Genomic DNA, 17,641 nt, shown 5'->3' on the forward strand with positions numbered 1-17,641 from the left:
GGCCAAATTTCAGTTCTCTCAGACTTATCCACTAGGAGCTATAAATTTTGACAAATGTACAGCAAATTCAAGATGGCCGACTTCCTGTTGGGTTTAGGGTGTGGCTGTGATTGACTTTTTGGTGTGTCCTGATGTGGTGCATATGCCCACCAAATATTGTAGCTGTAAATAAAACATTGTGGAAGTTGGCCTAATGACCACTGTTTCAATTTTGCAGGTGGCGCTATAGAGCCATTTTTTCACACATATGCGCAACTCCCATAAAATATCAAATTTTTCGCCAGTCCTGATGTGCACGCCAAATTTCACGCGTTTTGGTTCATGATAAGGCCGCCAAAAAGGCAAGTCATTTCCCGAGGAGCGATTAAGTTTGAAAAATTTACAGCAAATTGAAGATGGCCGACTTCCTGTTGGGTTTAGGGCGTGGCTGTAATTGACTTTTTGGTGTATCCAGATGTTCTGCATATGCCCACCAAATATTGTAGCTGTACATGAAACATTGTGGCAGTTGGCCTAATGACTACTTTTTCAAGTTTGCAGGTGGCGCTATAGAGCCATTTTGCCACGCACATGCGCAACTCCCATAAAATATCAAATTTTTCGCCAGTCCTGATGTGCATGCCAAATTTCACGCGTTTTGGAGTATGATAAGGCCGCCAAAAAGCCAATTTACTTTACGGGAGAAAAAAAAAAAAAAAAAAAAAAAAAAATAATAATAATAATAATAATAAACCCTAGGGTTTCAATAGGGTCCTTGGCACCGCTGGTGCCTTGGACAGTCGGTGCCCTGGCACCGCCTGTCCTTCGCACCCTCGGTGCTCGGACCCTAATAATAATAAACCCTAGGGTTTCAATAGGGTCCTTGGCACCGCTGGTGCCTTGGACAGTCGGTGCCCTGGCACCGCCTGTCCTTCGCACCCTCGGTGCTCGGACCCTAATAATAATAATAAACCCTAGGGTTTCAATAGGGTCCTTGGCACCGCTGGTGCCTTGGACAGTCAGTGCCCTGGCACCGCCTGTCCTTCGCACCCTCGGTGCTCGGACCCTAATGAAAAGTGATTCATAGGAAAGCTACAGTATGTTTTCACGTTGGAAGATGATGCCAATATACTGGCTCCCTACCTTCTCATTTCTCAACACTTTGGATTCATTAGGAAACAGTTTCCTATCTGCATAAGCTAGTCTCACATCTAAGGCACTAAGGTCTGAGGCCTCAATGCTGACATCGCTTTAAGTCAACAATAATACCACCAACATTCACATTGCAGCGTAACACTATGATTAGATTGCCTCTCGCAGGTGTTTGGGTCCAAAGCTTCATGTTGAGTCCAGCCAACATTTCAGTCTGGAGAAACTTTCTAGATCACCACAACCAGGTGAAAATAAGTGTGCACTGAGAGCGTGTGACGCATTATACATTATTTCATATGCAATAAAATGTAATTATGCAGCTTAGCTCTCTATTAAACATCGATACTGTAACGTAACCACTGGGTGGGAATCGAGATGCAGTCTCTGCTGCACCTCTCACCGAGCCTCTACCTCCCAGTCTAACCAGCTTGCTTAATCCACTATGTGCATTTGACACTTCTCCCAAAACCAGGACGTCTCCAGGTTAAATCTCACACACTGGCCCCAGCAGATCGGCCTCCATGATTTGTCAATCCGCCTCTTCTTCCTCCTCCAGCTCCAGAAATACGATTGGGGTGATGGTTTCCGTTACTGTCGCACCCTGCTTCCTGTAGCGCAGAACGACTGATCGCTGCCCAGAGCCTCTCATTCTCCTTCTGCTGCTCACTGACCTGTAGACACAGAAACACAGTGCATGCTGTCATTTATGCACACTCATCATACTCAGCTCTGAGGTACATGGATTTAGAAAAAAAATTATTAAAAATTCACCTGCTTTTCAAGCATCTGGATCCTCATCTCTTGATGGGCGATTGTCTCTCGCAGCTGCAAAACAAGCTCTGCTGTCACTGTTGCAAAGGAGTGTACTTGTACATGATTTGCACTGCTAAGTGTGTAAGCAATATACCTGTGCCACCTCACTACTTGCTTTGCAGCATGTTCCCGATTCTCCTTTTCTGCAGGCGTCGGTCTCCTCCCGTCCATTCACTTTATCGCAGGTCATTCGTTTTGTCTGCAGAGCCAACAGAAAGAAAGCTGAGGCTGTATATAGTAGAAATATTTAACAAAGTTTTACTCAGTATTGTGAAAGCTTTCTTCGGAGTACACAAGTCATGTGTACATTTGTGCAAATGGCATTACCGATAGGCCTGTATTACTGCTGACTGCTGCTGCTGCCGCCTTTAGCTCTTTCAGTTCATCGTACGGTAGAGTAACGCTCTCAGAGAAAGAGGAGAGCTGGTCAGGACTGAATGGATCGCGTTCGTCCGGCATTGGGATGAACTCTGCATCTTCAAGCTCCTGTTGAATAAAACTTGTCTGAATGAGTGCGTTGTACGGCCTCATTCACATTTTCATGTAAAACTCAAACCAAGGTTTTCTTGGTGCGTGTGTCCATTTAGCGTTTTTTTCTGGCAGAAAAGCAATGGCAGGCTGCTTCATCAGAGCTTGTCATCAGAGATGTGCTCCCACATTGTGGGTGTTTTTGTTGCTATGACAACAATATCTTGACAACATATCACCACTAACTGCAGCTGTATGATAGACTAGTGCTGCCCCTTGTTGTGATTTTACCATCTGACGTTTTATACAGCTCAGGGCAGAAAGACACTATCAGAACAAACTTCTAATCTAGATTCTTGGTTCCCATGGTGATGACTCCCACCCATGTGATTAGTTTCCTAAGAAAACAGCAGCAAGTGCTCGAACCTGCTGTCCAAAAAATTGGAGCTCACTGAAAGAAGATGGGTACAACTGAATAAAGACACTGATGCTCAGGAAAAACAATCGCTAAGTGGACACTTGGTCTTATTTCTTTGTACTTTTATGGTAGCAAACCTTTCTAAGCCAGAAAGGACAGGAGCTATCAGCAGTCTGATTTGTCATCGACATCATCGGAGTCATCATGAGGCAGTCCTCTGTATTAACCTCCAGTGTTCCTCCAAGAACCCTGTCACGACACTCAGTCTCAGAACCAGGTTCTATGTCCAGATCCACTGTGGAACTCGAGGCCTCCTGGCCCAACCCTGAAAACACACGTACAACATAACACAGATCTATCATCAAGCCACCCAAATTATTCAATACACAAATCTGTGGCTAAAAAAAAGGAATTTACCACTTCCAACTGATAGCCCACTACTGTTAGAGCGGATGGTCTTTGAGTTGAGCACTTTTTCTACAAACAAGACAAAAAAAAATATTAATGACACTGCTGTTTATTGTGGTGTTTTGTTGTATCGATGTCTGTGTAATGACTGGGATGACCAACCCATGATGATAATAGTGTGCCAGCCACGGCAAGAAAGGTCTGGTACGTGGTGGAGGGAACCAAAGATGGGCCTTGGCATGGCAGGGCAAACCTCTGAACCAAACCCCTTATCAGCAGGCATCCCAAGTCTCCCATTTCCGGCATTTCCCCACGCAAAGATGTGACTGTCTGCAAGATAAACAAAATTGGGGAAAAAAAAACTGATTATGATACACCTGTAGAATCAAAACTAAATTCTTTGGAGAACAGTCTGATGAAGATATTATTGTTGCTACGGATGAGGTGCAGGACTTTTCCTCTTCTTACCTTCAGTGGCTGCAATAGTGAATCCGTCTCCACAAGACACTTTGGTCACTGTCTTCCCTCCAAACGGTCCAACAAGGACTTGAACACCTTGGTGTCTCTTGAAGTCCTTCACACCCAGTTGTCCAAACTTGTTGCAGCCAAAAGTGATAAGACGACCACGTGCTGCAAAGTCATATGAAATAACACTTCTTTAAAACTGTCACCATTTCTGCTTACAAGAGAAATCAGATTTTTTGTTGTTGTTGTTGCTGTACCATCAATGGCAGCTGTGTGGGTCTTTCCTGGAGCTATGACCTGGATCTTGAAATGTGACAGCTGCTTTACCAAGGTCAGTGTGGTGATGTATGGGATCACTTGGGAACCCTGGAGCGGCATACATGAAAAACAACAGCTTATGAATGCAGCTGCATCACCGTGAGCCTATTGTTGTAGTACTATACTATAGATATACACAGCCTGGTACCTCTCCAGAGTGGTTTTTAAGACCAGAGAGTCCCTGGTTCAGTCCCAGCTTGTTGAACTCATTGTGTCCGCATGCTAGCACTTTGCCAGTCTCCGTCAAAAAGAAGGTTCCATCACTGCCACATGACACTGAGGAGATGGTGGCACCTTTGGGAATCTCCACCTGGAAAGAGACAACACACAGGACATTAGACAGAAAGAAATTAGTAATATTTTCTCTATTAGTTAACTTTATATCAAACTGACTCCTGTAAGACTTGTGCCAGGACTGGTCAATAAGCCTTACTTGCATCGGAGAAGAGAAGTCATCCTCACATTCTAGGCCAAGACGCCCTGCAACAGGAAAAAAGGATCAAATAAATTCAAGATAAAGAGTTGAGGTGTAATTCTGACTGAGAACACTGAAGGGCTACTGCCTCCACCTGCTCACTACACTCATAAAAGCAAAAACAGCCTTGGAGAAGCTACTTAACATCTCAAACCAACAGTACATACAGAAACCCTACATACCATACTCTCCGCAGCCCCACGAGTAGATGTCGCCACTCTGAGTCAACACCACCACGTGATTGTCTCCACATGAAACCTGGCGGACGTGTCGCTCCTCAAAAAAATCCAGAAGCACCGGCTCCAAAATCTCCATCCCCATCTCGCCCTCTACTCCAATGCAGCCGTAATAATCTGACCCAAACATGTACATCTGGTCCTCGTCTGCAAAAGAAGCACCAGAGGGTTCACTGGGAAAATAGGGTGGCTTTTACAGAACTGAGTTTCTGTCCCAACAGGAAGCTTTCTTCTCTCACCAGTGACACAGGCAGTGAAATCAGCCCCACACGCCACCTGTCGGACGGCCTTCCCCTGGAGCTTATCCACCTTCTTTGGCTGCCGGTATGAGGCCTGGTCTCCGTGCCCCAGCTGGCCCACCATCTTGGCCCCGCCTTGGACATTCTGGCGGTCGAGAAAGCTTCTTGTAATGCAGCACAAGAGCAACTACATCCTGTATATCAGCCCCAGAGTGACGGGTGAATACTCACAGCCCAGGTATACAGCTCCTTTTCAACCGTCACCACTGCAAAGTGACTCTCCCCTGCACACACGTGTTGGGCACTGCTGCCTCCTTTGAACGCATCCATTTTCTGGGGAGTGAACTTCCCTCCTCCCCAGAAATACACCTCCCTCGAGCGTGTAGTCACCACAGCAACTGGGGTCTCGGTCACTGTGCTCAGCCTGTAGTGCAGGTATTACAATAAATCAGTTATATCACACAACACCATATTGAAAGAGCAGGGTTAATCTTAAATGTCAGCTGGAATGGACTTTGGGTGCTTGGCTTTTACAATGCAAACCATGCAAAACATGTCAACTTACTTTGGTTTCTTCATTGCTGAATTCAGTAAGGCCACTCGCTCTTCAAGCTCCCTGTCACAGGACAAAGTTCAGAGGACTGCTGTACCTTACATACATACTGAACCTTCCTTATTTTAAATTACCCCCAAGGGACAAAGAAAGTTTTTAATAATATAACACATATGAAACAGAAAAAGAGAGTAATAGCCTTTTTCATTCAACAATTTCAAAGATTCTCACTGTCGGCAACAGGAGATGACTGGCTGCTCCAGGATCTGTTCGGCCGTGGGCCTCTTTGCAGGATCCTGCAACACAAAAAGACCTCAAGAGCTTAGTGATCATTCAAAAAGGGTAGTTTTTAGGTATCATCTCTGGCTTCAAATCATTTGTTTTACAGCAACATGAAACCTTATTCTCCTTTCACTTACTTGATCGAGACACTCGTACACCAGCTTGATCAATCCAGATGAATAAACATCCGAGTTCACCTCCATAGTCCAGTTTCCCTGGACTATTTTCACACAGAGGTTTAGCGGGTTCTGTACGGACACAAACATCACAGGAAAATCCATGGTGGTGGCAAAAATCAAACAGCCTGATGAATGCACGTCACATTGATTTCTAGAAACCTACCGTTGCATCAAACGTTCTTGTAAGAGTTAAGACTTCAAAAACTACACAACCCATGGCCCAGATGTCTGATTTGAAGTTGTACTTTGCTCCCTGGCACAATTCAGGCGACATGTAATACGGAGTTCCCACACACTGTACACACCAAGGAAGGAAAAGTGCAAAAAGAAATATTTAAAAAAGAAATAGCATATTGTATACTTCATATAATGAGTTTATGCAAAGTAAACTCACACCCACAGCTTTACAGATAGTGGTGATCAGCATCTGGATTCTAATTAAATAGTAGCAGCATTCAAGGTGACAAAAGAGTATAAACTGTGCTCGCTCACTGTGTGTTTTCATCTACATGTGACTGCTGTGTTTCAGCAAAGAAACAAGTAATGTTTGCTGTTGAATTTATGGTGATGTGCCTCTAAGTAGCATGGCAATACCCACAAATCTATGACCTACTCAATCACTACACCAAGAGTCTATGACTGAACAGATGATTTAACAACTAAATATTATAAACATAGATTTCTAGATTAGGATAAAAGGAGTCACAACTTACAGTCTCAGCCATTGAAAACTCAGAGTCTAGCTTCTTTGCGAGGCCATAATCTCCCAGCTTAATGAGGTCAGTCTTAGTAAGGAAAATGTTCAGAGTTTTGATATCTCTGCAGGGAAAAACAAACAAATGATCCAATTATCAAAAATCTGATTATTCATGCCCATTTACCAAGATCACTGTTTAAACATAGCAGGAAGTCACGTGACTCTCCAACTACCTTCATTACTAGCACTTACCTGTGTAAAATCCCAGCCTTATGAATGTGAGCCACTGCTGAGGCGATCTGGTACAGGTACCATATGACCACCTGAAGAAACATGGTAAAGATTGCAGTAGAGCTTAGAATAGTTTGTTTCATTTTGTTTTTTAAAAAGACATGCAATGGTGCACTCATACCTCCTCACTGAAGAGTTTCCCTTTCTGTTGGAGGATTTTGTCATACAGGTTTCCCCCTGCAATAACAAGGCCATTTAGCATTCTGTTGCACATGAACTACCGCCACGATATTATCAATCAGATCCCAGAGAAAAAGTGCGCATTCTTACCATTGCAATACTCCAACTCAATGAGCAGACTGTTTTTATCCATGAAGTGATTGAAGTAGGCTATGATGTTGTTGTGCTCCAGCATGGACAGGATGCTTATTTCGTTCATGACATCTCTGCGCTCCTTTTCTGAGAGCGAGTTCAGGTCCACCTCCTTCCATACCACCAGAGAGTTGTCCTGCGGAAACCAAAGGGGACATCTCACTAAGTAATTATAATAGTGAGAGCCTAAAACACGAGAACAGTATGAAATCTAAATGGTTCAAAATGCATTTCTGGAAGAGCTGGCAGGACATGGCTCTCTTTGCTGCAGCATGTCATCTATCTTATTCTCACTCAAGAATTTCTCACAGCCATGTGTGAGAAATATCAAGGCAGCAGAAACGCCAGAACAGTGAGCAATTCACTGTCAAACACTTAGTGTTTACTCGGCAGAAAGTAACAATAATATCACTGTCAATTTATCTCTCAATTATTTTATGAATTAATCGATTAGCTATTCGGGCAATAAAATACCAGGAAGTGGTGAAATGTTGATTAGTGCTTCCTAAAGCCCAAAGTGATGTCCTAAAAAATCTTGTTTTGTACACAAGTTTAAAAAAAAATGTCACGTTGCTCGAGAAATATATATAAAACACAAAACAACACCCATGAAATGAAAACTAAGCCTGCTTACAGGGGATCCAATGAATCCTATGTTCATTGTTTTTATGTATATTTTTGTAGAGTCAGAACTTCTGATCTAAATTATTCAGGCAAATCTAAATAATCAGTGCTACTGTGCTGTGTCCGCCATAACTATTAATACTTTTTGATCTCTGTCTTACTATTTATCACAGTCAGGTAAAGATATATTTTATCTTTTTTCAGCAGGATTCTAATCTGTACTTGGGCTGCACAGTGGCGTAGTGGTTAGCACTTTCGCCTTGCAGCAAGAAGATCCCTGGTTCGAGTCCCGGCCTGAGCCCGGGATCTTTCTGCATGGAGTTTGCATGTCCTCCATGTGCATGCGTTCTCCGGACACTCCGGCTTCCTCCCACTGTCCAAAAATATGCTGAGGTTAATTGGTTACTCTAAATTGCCTGTAGGTGTGAATGTGAATGTGATTATCTGTCTGTATATGTAGCCCTGCGACAGACTGGTGACCTGTCCAGGGTGTCCCCTGCCTTCGCTCGAGTCAGCTGGGATAGGCTCCAGCACCCCCCTAGTGAGGATAAAGCGGTGTACTGTATAGAGAATGGATGGATGGATAATCTGTACTACTTAAATTACTCGGGTAAATTCATACCACAAATATCACTGAAGGGTTTGAATTAAATCTAGCGGGGTTGATTAATACTTCAAGTTTTTCTACTGCAAAAGGGAGTTCATTTAAATGTGCTTTATAAATAATAGTTACTGGTAAAAAAGAAAGAAAGAAATTTAAATCAGATAAATTTGACCATCCTTAGGCCGATTAATCGTTAATGGAAACAGATGATTGATTAAATATTAAATTCGATTAATCTTTGCAGGTCTACTGTTTACTAAATCAGTGAGAAGACAAAATATACCACTGTTAGCACTAGCATCAGTTTAGAGGGGAAAACCTCATGTTTACTGGGGTGATGACAGTTATGTGGACTTTGCAAAGTTGCAGAAGACACATATTAGTGGTTCTTTAGTTGACCCAAACTTTAATGAAGTTTTCTGTGGCCAGAAGGACTGGACGTGTCCTCGTTGGAGTCGTGCTGTGCTGAACTTACCTCCGTCCTTCTGTACAGAGTAGCTTCACCAAACGCCCCCCTCCCGAGGATCCTGATAGGAATGTAATGCAACTTCTCCTCTTCGACATTAAATGTTCCCGAAGCTGACCGCTCACTGACCACAGACCCGCCGCACAAATCCGAATTTAGCGAGTCGAAATGTCTTTCATAGTCCTCCAGTGACATGTCTGTTTAGGGACTTGTTAGCCAGCGGCAGTGATGGAAATAACCAGAACAGGCCCCGACGACAACTCTTCCTCCAAGGCTTCTAGAAAACCCGACAAATGGCCGACATGTTACCGTTGACGGAGAACAAAAACACCTAACAAAGTACAAGTACGAGCAGAAGCGTCAAAACCCGCTTGTAAAACACGGTGTCAACCAGAAAACGCAGCAAAATACGTGCAACTACAGTACTTGCACCACCGTCAAGTTTTACACAATAAAAGTGAGCACAACATTTTTTCAGTTTTCAAATTAAAAGACGGATCTTAAAGAGTGGCTCCAGTGTATTTTACGCTGAAAGTTAGCAGAGCGGATGTATTGAATCGTACTCATCTGCTCTGTCTGTTAGCTTGACGTGGCTAGTAAGTTAGCAAAAGTGGAGCACCGTCTAATTTCCGAACTGTCATGAACTCTTTACTCCGGTAAAAAAGTCTCACTAGGTGTGAGAAACTAATATAAACGCTACCGAGTATTTAAAACGTTGCTGGAAGCGGAAACAGAGGCGACAACACACCGACAATTCGTCCATCATTCCCTTGTGTCAGACACGGAAACTGTCACACACGGTTCCATAAAGTCAAAACATCACCGCTTTAACCAGAACTCCGAATCTGTTATATACTGTGTTTTTTTAATGTCATTGTGCTGCTCGTGTGACTGAATTTAAAAGGACATTCAACAGGTTGCAGATCCAACTTTTTATCATTATGAAGTCTTATTTTACATTTGTTTTTATTTTCAGATTTTCAGTTAAAAAAAACTTTCATATTCAGTTGATCTGTTATTGCAGATTAAATTTTTTTCAACTTATGCAAAAATGAAAGAAAACCAAGAAATTTCTGTATCAACATAAGAGCCTCTCCCATACTACGATTATTACCAGCTACATATAACATATAAAGAATGTCCAATAAAGAGTTTCATATACACTATTTTTTAAAAATTACATATGTTAAACACTCGGTGATCAAACTTCTCTTGAAAGTGTTTGGCCACTTCTCCAAAAAATTTGCCGATATATCTGCTCCAAACATGAAAATAAATCCCTGTTCAAAGTGAAGGAGGGTTTGGGGAAATACAGTTTTGGGTTTTTATAGTCAAACACAGTTGCCAGTTGACAAATATTCACACAAACATCTGGAGTAAATGCGATAAAACAGATAAGTGATGACAGCACCCACTGTCTACGTTATCGGCAACATGGTGGTGGACCTGCTGGTCACAGACTCTTCTAGTTTTTCTAGCACATTTAGCAGTCAGACAGCTTAGCAGGAATAACCTCTAACATCTCTGCTAAGGACAGAGGTTGGAGAAGGTTGCAGTTACACATAGATGCTGATTCATTTGAGTTTTGTCCCTTACCAGTAAGGTTGTAAGTGATCACAAATTATTAATCACTGAGGTAACCAACACCCTCCTCAGCCGTGGCTTTAATAGACCATGATCAGATAATGTAAAAAGTAGATGGACACTCCTTTAATTGGTGACTATCAAAGGCCACCTTAAAATGCAGTTTAATCCAGATGACCGAAGGCATGCTGGATACTAACGTGGCAGAAACTCCACCATTTGTGGAGTAGTATGGTTTCTCGAAAGCTATCGTGTGTAACTATCACTTCATTTTGAAGGAACACATGCAATCAATGCATCAATCAGCCACAATATTACACCCACCCAGAGGTGAAGTGATTAACATTGATCATCTTGTTACAATGCAATGTTCTGCTCGGGAACTTTGCATCCTGACATTGATTCAGATGTTACTTTCACATCCACGTGAACAATGCAGAAGCCTAAACACCCAAAAGTAAGAAGATATCATCATGCCATAGGTATTCAAAGCCATTTAAACATGAAAGTTTTGAGTTTTGATTTAAAAAAGACCTGGGTCAGCGATGGTGCGCATGTCGGGGGGAGCTTGTTCCAGAAACAGGGTGCAGCTACAGAGAAAATCCAGTCACCCCAGTGTTTGTATTTAGAATCAGTTTAATTACAAAGTAGGCTTTCACATATGAGGAATCTGACTTGGCGCTTCATTGCATAACACTTTATGCTAATATGGAGATTGCAAGTGCTGCAATAAATGTTGCAAGACAAACTTTGTGATGCATAAAAACTGAACACAAATATTTCAGTCATGCCATGTTAAGTGAACTTTATATATCCAGCAGTGGTAGAAAATATGCAACGTTCAGGAAACGTTGTCAGTAGAAAAGGGTGAAGGGCATTTGGGAGCAAACAGACACATGATTATGCCATACTGACAGAAAAAGAAGCACATGACGCAGTGGAGGTAACAATGTGAAGATATTCAGACATGATTTCAAACAATGGTGGCAGCACAGACGGAAAATCATCACACCGTAACACAGGAAGCAAAGGTACATGTGTGTTATTTAAACTGTTATCATCAGAATTACATTAAACGTACTGCTTTTTAGTCTGTTCAGCTCACGTCAAAGCGTTTGTTTGTTCAGGATCTCCATGCATGGTCAGAGTGGGGCCCAGAAGACTTCCAGTGTATTCGCTGGTTGTTGCATGTTTAGGACTGCTGAATGCTTTTCTGCTCTTAGCTGCTGTTGTTATTGGGATTCACTGTGAGTACAAATGATCCCAAGAGTGTTGTAGCTCTGTTTCACTTGTTCAGAGTCAGTGTGGAGTACACAGTAATAAACAATTCATCAACTAAGCTATTACTAAGCTGGATAATTCATGATATTGACTCTTTTTAGAACCACAAATGTCACTTCAACGGATAAAACAGCATATTAAAGTAACTGTAGCTTGCTTTCTGAACATTGCCAGTCAGATAAATGGAAAAGTGGCCCTCTTATCTCTTAACCACAGGTGGTAATGTCAGTGAGAGACCGTCTCTTTACCAATTAACACCACAGATGCTCATCGAGGAGGTGAAGCAACTACAAGCAATAACCAAGGAAACTATGAAGAGTCAACAAGAGGCCCAACAATTATTAGAACAAGAGATCAAGAGTCACGAGCAAGTAAAGCATCAGTTAAAGCAGAACAAGAGTCTCTCTGACAACATTCAGAGGCAGATCGAGGCTCTGCGAGTGGAGAAGGCAACACTGCAGTCAGACTCTGCTAATATTAGTGAGGCTCTTCCATTCATTTTCTATAGACTCATTTTTAATTTAACCGTTTTTTCCATGTTGTGACTATAACTGCTATTTTTCTTTTAACAGTGCAGAGTTGTGGACGATGCCTGCCAGGATTTTTATTATTAAACACATCGTGTTACTTCCACGGTAGATTTCCATCCGTTTAACTGGACCGACAGCAGAGCGGACTGCATCAGCCGCGGGGCTGACCTGGCAGTGATCGATAACTTTGATGAGCAGGTTAGTGTAGTATGCTGCAAAAACCACGTGAATGACAACTGCAGAACAGACATACAGATGTGCTGTGGATGGAAGTTTGACATGTCCAAGTATGAAAAGTGCACACAGTAGCACAAATAAAAGCTAAATAAAGTTTAGCTGCTTCAGTTTCATTTTGCTGATATTGTGCACACTGACTCACTGTCACAATTCAAGGCTTACTGTGACACCTGAACAGAGGAGACCTTGTTATTGTTAGTAATGCCTGTGCTTTTCATACGACAAGTCAAAATGTCTGCTGTGGAAAAGGCCTATTATACAACAGATTCTACTACAGAGGTTTTCACACTGTGAACCTGACAACAGCTGCAGCAGCAGAAGATGCTTTAAAATAGAGCTCACAGAGGCAGCGAAGTACGGAGAACCACAAGTGCCATCGGAAAATGATTATTAATTAACTATTTGCATGACATCAACAGGCATATTACATTTTTTTTGACAAATTCATTATAATTCCAGCTATAAGTTGAATAAATCAAATTCATGATTTTGGAGTTTATTGGACAATAACAGGAGGAATGTTTTTTATATAAATCTACAAATCAAATGTTAAAAATACATAAATCCAAAATACATTAATAAATTATAGAATAGAATATATAGAGGCAAATAGAAAATGAAATATAAACTAAATAATTAATCCAATGTTCTCTTGCCATAAGGTTCAAGATTCCTTTTAATATTTTGCTTCCTCTCGTTTCATAGGAATCATTACTGTGTTGGTCCAGTTTGGTTTTCATTAACAACTAGTTTAGTGAACAACTCTGCAGATTACTTTAAGTGAAAAACTGACATGTTTCTTACCCTCTGTCTTCCTAGGTGAATCTTTTTGAATACCTACCTAAGATCCAGGTCTTAGGTAGGTATATTCGTCCGTGGGGGCTTGGAGGACTTTGGATTGGCCTCACAGATATTCAAACTGAGGGAAAATGGGTGTGGGTAAATAACGCAACCCTGCAGGGTTCTGGGTAAGAGCTTGAACAGCTTCAAGATTTTCTCTGTTGTGTCACTGTGATTAAAGAACGGTAGAAAAGCAGGAGCAGCATGTCTGGCTCTACACTACACCGCCAGGGCACAGTTAAAGCACAAAGCTCTCAGAAAACACAGAACTTCTGTTTGTTTTTGATTTCAAAACAGCTAGAATTAGCTGCTTCTTCTACTAAGCTAAGCTAACTGCCTCCTGGTTCTAGATTTATAATTAATTTCAGGGGAGATCACTTTTTTCTCTGTTTCTTTATAAAACACTCCGTTTAGCTCTCATAATTGTTCTTTTTAACAAGAACAGGAATAATTTTAGCTATCTGAAAATGTAGCCAATTTGTTTTTCTACTCATTTTTGAGCTGAAATGACTGAAGCGAATGACACACTGCAGTAGCGACGGCAAGAATAGCTTGCATTCTGGTATCTTTAAATTAAAGAGAGATTTATGTTTTATGCATGAATCAAAGTAATGGATCACAAGCATGCACAAATCATAGATCAAAAACAGTCTAAGTTTACATGAAGAGCCAAGGCTGTATATAAAAGATGGGTGTAGCTTCTTTCCAACAGCCAGCAGGGGGCGACTCCTCTGGTTGCAATTGTACAGTAGTATGAAAAGATGACCCTATTTCTTACTTGACTTGTTACCTCAGTGAACACTCGCCTCATGCATTTATGGTTTCAGTGTCTACTCAAGATTTTTTAAAATTTGTTGTGTTCATTTTGTAACTTAAGGTCCCATTCAGAGTAAATAGGGGGTGCAAAAAAATCAAACAATTTGCAAAATGTCAAATTGTTTCTTCAATAATCATAATCCATGTGAGCTGTAGTCTAAGTAAATCCAAATTTGGACATTTAAATGATGCATTATCAGATAATGACCAACATGAGCAACATTAATTGCACCTGCAATAACAGTAGAACATGAATCTTGCTTTAGGTACTGGTTGGATGGGCAACCCGACAATGATGGAGCGCTGGGCGAAGACTGTGCAGCACTTTGGAATGTAAACAACTCAGGAAGAAGGACGTGGTATGATGCAGGCTGCCAGAAGACCAAGGAATGGTTGTGTGAAAGGAAACCCATCTAGCTGTGCAATGTGTAGCAGTCCTAATTCAGGCTGAGTTAAAGTGAAACATGAGGGAAGAAGATGTAAACCCAATTATCCTTCATAGCAAATTTTATTAAACATTTCTTTTTTCTTGAATAAACACATGAAATGTTTAAACAGTACTGGTTCTTCGGATGCAGTTGTACTTTAGTCAACAGCGGAATTTAACCTAATGTACGGACTATAATAATGAACAACAACAAAAGAAAAAAACCATCTCAAATCGAAAACAACATTCCTAAATTTAGCATACAGACAAATAAGTAATTGCAACTGATTGTATAAATATTTACCTTTTAATATGAACTTAAATCATCACTGGTGCAGCCAACTGTCTTTTTAGAAATATAGAATATATATATTGACAATTAAAATGTATACAAACGTAGTTCATAACTGCTGAATGCACCCATCAGTACTAATAGAGGCTGTCAGAACATTCATATTGCAACACTGATGTGGTAAAATGTTCAAAAAGGCTATCTTTAAAACGTCAATGGGTGGCAATGAGAAAGTTACCACACACAAAAAGAGAAAAGAAAAGAAATCATCACGACATCTTGGCCAGTGCAGCTTCTGTTGTGTTAAACGATGTTTCCTACCTTCCCCAGCAGGAAATCTTAAGTTTAAGGCTTCATGGTGCTTCTTTGCAGGAGCCACAAGGAGACATGCGCAGCATTACGTGAGCCAAGAGGACTTAACTTCAACCAAGACACTAAACAAACAGCTGAAGTTTCACAGAAATGACATAAAACAATATGAATGTGCTACAGTAGCCTAGCCAGCATCAATCCCACCAATAAACAATGGCAAAACTGACACATGGTTTTAGAATAAATACTGTGCCCTGAGTGAAGAGCAAACAATAATAAGTGGGAGATTTGTTCACTAACTATGTTGAAAATCCACATTTCTTCGAATATTCACATTTTCATGTCACATTCTCAAGTTTAGCTCAACTGCTCCCCTGGACTATATAAATATAGTTAAAGCCTTCTAAAGCACCCACAGCACCCATATAGCTGCTTACGGGTATAAAGGAGGAGGTGAACAGATCCGAGGGCAGTAGCAGCGACACTTCAGTCATGGAGAGTTCACTAAAAGGAACAAATGGCAATGAAGCAACATCTTTTCGTGAAATGTTTGGACAAGGTATGATTTATCTCTGTCAATATGGTTTTACTGAATACATTACTTTAATGTTGGTGAATAAGTATTAGTTGGAATTAATCTCAAATACCTGCAAAATGTAAAATCATGCCCTGCTAATTGCTGCTTTAAATTTGGTTTCTATGTATAAAATTGTAGTTGTATGGCTTACAGGTCAGATTAGACAGAATACTCTGTGGACTATGAGGACTATGGACTATGTCGATTTTCTTATATATATAGTAACCATATATATAGTATATATATATATATATATATATATATATATATATATATATATATATATATATATATATATATATATACTATTTACTTAATGGTGACAGTCGATCTATCTATCTATCTATCTATCTATCTATCTATCTATCTATCTATCTATCTATCTATCTATCTATCAACATAGCTATTATTCAAAATTGAACAAAGCAGTGTTTTTGACAAGTTGAACTCAGTTTTCCTAATAGGGTTTTTCATTGTTTTGTGTGCTAAAATGAAGGGGAACTACATAGCAACAATAAAGGAAAAAAGTATTTTCAGCTTAGTATTGTTTTAATGTTTTTGTATGTCTTTGTTAACACAGTTAGCACAGGCGGTTACAATTTTTCCAACTATCGAATGGTTATACTATGCCTGGGACTGCTGAATGCTGTGTTGCTGATCACTGCAGTTGCTATTGGAATTAACTGTAAGTATGATAGATTTAAATAAAAAAAAAAACATTCCACTCTTTGTAGAATTTACTTCCCTTGAATTGCAGAACAGAAACTTGCCACACACACAAAAAACATCTTGCTTTCTCATATGTATAAATATATGTAGTTGTGTACCTCTAGCTCAACTAACAATGTAAAAACACACTGTACTGTTTTGTAAAAAAGTATAAAATGTAATGTATAAGTTTATGGTCCAGTATAATGAAGTATGACTTTTGATTGAAATCAGCGCAGTTTTGTTTTGACACAAGCACACATTTGTTCAGGTGCCAGAGTCAAAGAGGACTCCCTCCACATTTCCCACCCAACTGCAGCACAGCTCATCAGTGAGCTTGCTGATCTCCGTAGCAACCACAGCGATATGATTGAAGCTGAAGTGGAGGCCAAGGCGACATTACAGAGAGCGATCAAAAGCCACGAACAACTAAAGGTGAAAATTGAGCAGCTGAAGACGAATAATGACGTTTTCCAGAGACAGATGGAAGCGCTGCGAGCAGAGAAGACAAACCTGCAGGTCAATATGTCAGCTTTGGGTGAGACAGAAATGTACTATGACGTTAAAGTACAGTTTTTCATTTAATCTGGTAACTTGCAATGCAGTAAAGCTTGTGGACAACAAATGTTTTATTTTTCTCAGAGGGATCTTGTGGCCGATGCCTCCCTGGATGGATTTTCCTCAACTCCTCTTGCTATTTCTTTTCCTACACTGAGTCCTCTACGGTTAAAAAGAACTGGCCAGACAGCAGAGCAGACTGCATTCGTCGTGGATCTGACCTGATTGTGATTGATGACCAGGAGGAGCAGGTGGGCTGAAAACAAATGAGAACGAAGGGGAAAGAGCATATGGGTATATTTATATATTTCAGTCTCACAATTTGCTACATTAAAACTGTCAATTTTTGTCTCTATGCAGAAATTTGTTAGCAGCAGCATTGACAACATGAGAACTGCCAGAAACGTTTGGGAGAATGGCTTCTGGATTGGCCTCACTGACAGAGATGAGGAGGGGAAGTGGATGTGGATTAACAATGTCACAGAGGTGGAGCAAAGGTT

General features: G+C 40.8%; 2 protein-coding genes across 6 annotated transcripts in view; one reads left to right on the plus strand and one right to left on the minus strand.

Moving 5' to 3' along the window:
• LOC110950577 (CD209 antigen-like protein E) overlaps nt 1–17,641 on the plus strand; it is a 28,104-nt gene that overhangs the window by 10,129 nt on the left and 334 nt on the right. For 2 of the 5 annotated variants that reach the window (XR_007940646.1, XR_007940648.1), the window contains 4 exons: nt 12,061–12,324; nt 12,417–12,572; nt 13,431–13,579; nt 14,534–14,827. Coding sequence is in view for 3 of the 5 variants with exons in the window: in XM_022193248.2 (XP_022048940.2) it covers nt 15,791–15,857; nt 16,456–16,560; nt 16,855–17,121; nt 17,226–17,392; nt 17,502–17,638 (743 nt within the window). In the remaining 2 variants the exon portion in view is untranslated. Of the gene's footprint in view, nt 1–11,351; nt 11,595–11,690; nt 11,811–12,060; nt 12,325–12,416; nt 12,573–13,430; nt 13,580–14,533; nt 15,858–16,455; nt 16,561–16,854; nt 17,122–17,225; nt 17,393–17,501; nt 17,639–17,641 lie in introns of those variants that run through there. The other 3 variants (XM_022193244.2, XM_022193248.2, XM_022193247.2) reach the window with 3 other exon arrangements.
• LOC110950572 (serine/threonine-protein kinase Nek9) lies at nt 707–9,415 on the minus strand. The gene is made up of 23 exons (XM_022193238.2): nt 8,989–9,415; nt 7,244–7,421; nt 7,095–7,150; nt 6,935–7,005; nt 6,699–6,804; nt 6,149–6,280; nt 5,944–6,054; nt 5,756–5,820; nt 5,537–5,587; nt 5,203–5,395; nt 4,972–5,116; nt 4,679–4,879; nt 4,455–4,501; nt 4,170–4,331; nt 3,961–4,069; nt 3,707–3,868; nt 3,401–3,568; nt 3,248–3,307; nt 2,968–3,155; nt 2,272–2,430; nt 2,039–2,143; nt 1,903–1,956; nt 707–1,802 (listed from the first exon to the last, which is right to left on the minus strand). The coding sequence occupies exons 1-23, from the start codon at nt 9,172–9,174 to the stop codon at nt 1,623–1,625; spliced, it is 2,889 nt and encodes a 962-aa protein (XP_022048930.1). The 5' UTR covers nt 9,175–9,415; the 3' UTR covers nt 707–1,622.

The sequence above is a fragment of the Acanthochromis polyacanthus genome, chromosome 1 (assembly GCF_021347895.1).
Source record: "Acanthochromis polyacanthus isolate Apoly-LR-REF ecotype Palm Island chromosome 1, KAUST_Apoly_ChrSc, whole genome shotgun sequence".
NCBI classification, from domain to species: Eukaryota; Metazoa; Chordata; class Actinopteri; family Pomacentridae; genus Acanthochromis; species Acanthochromis polyacanthus.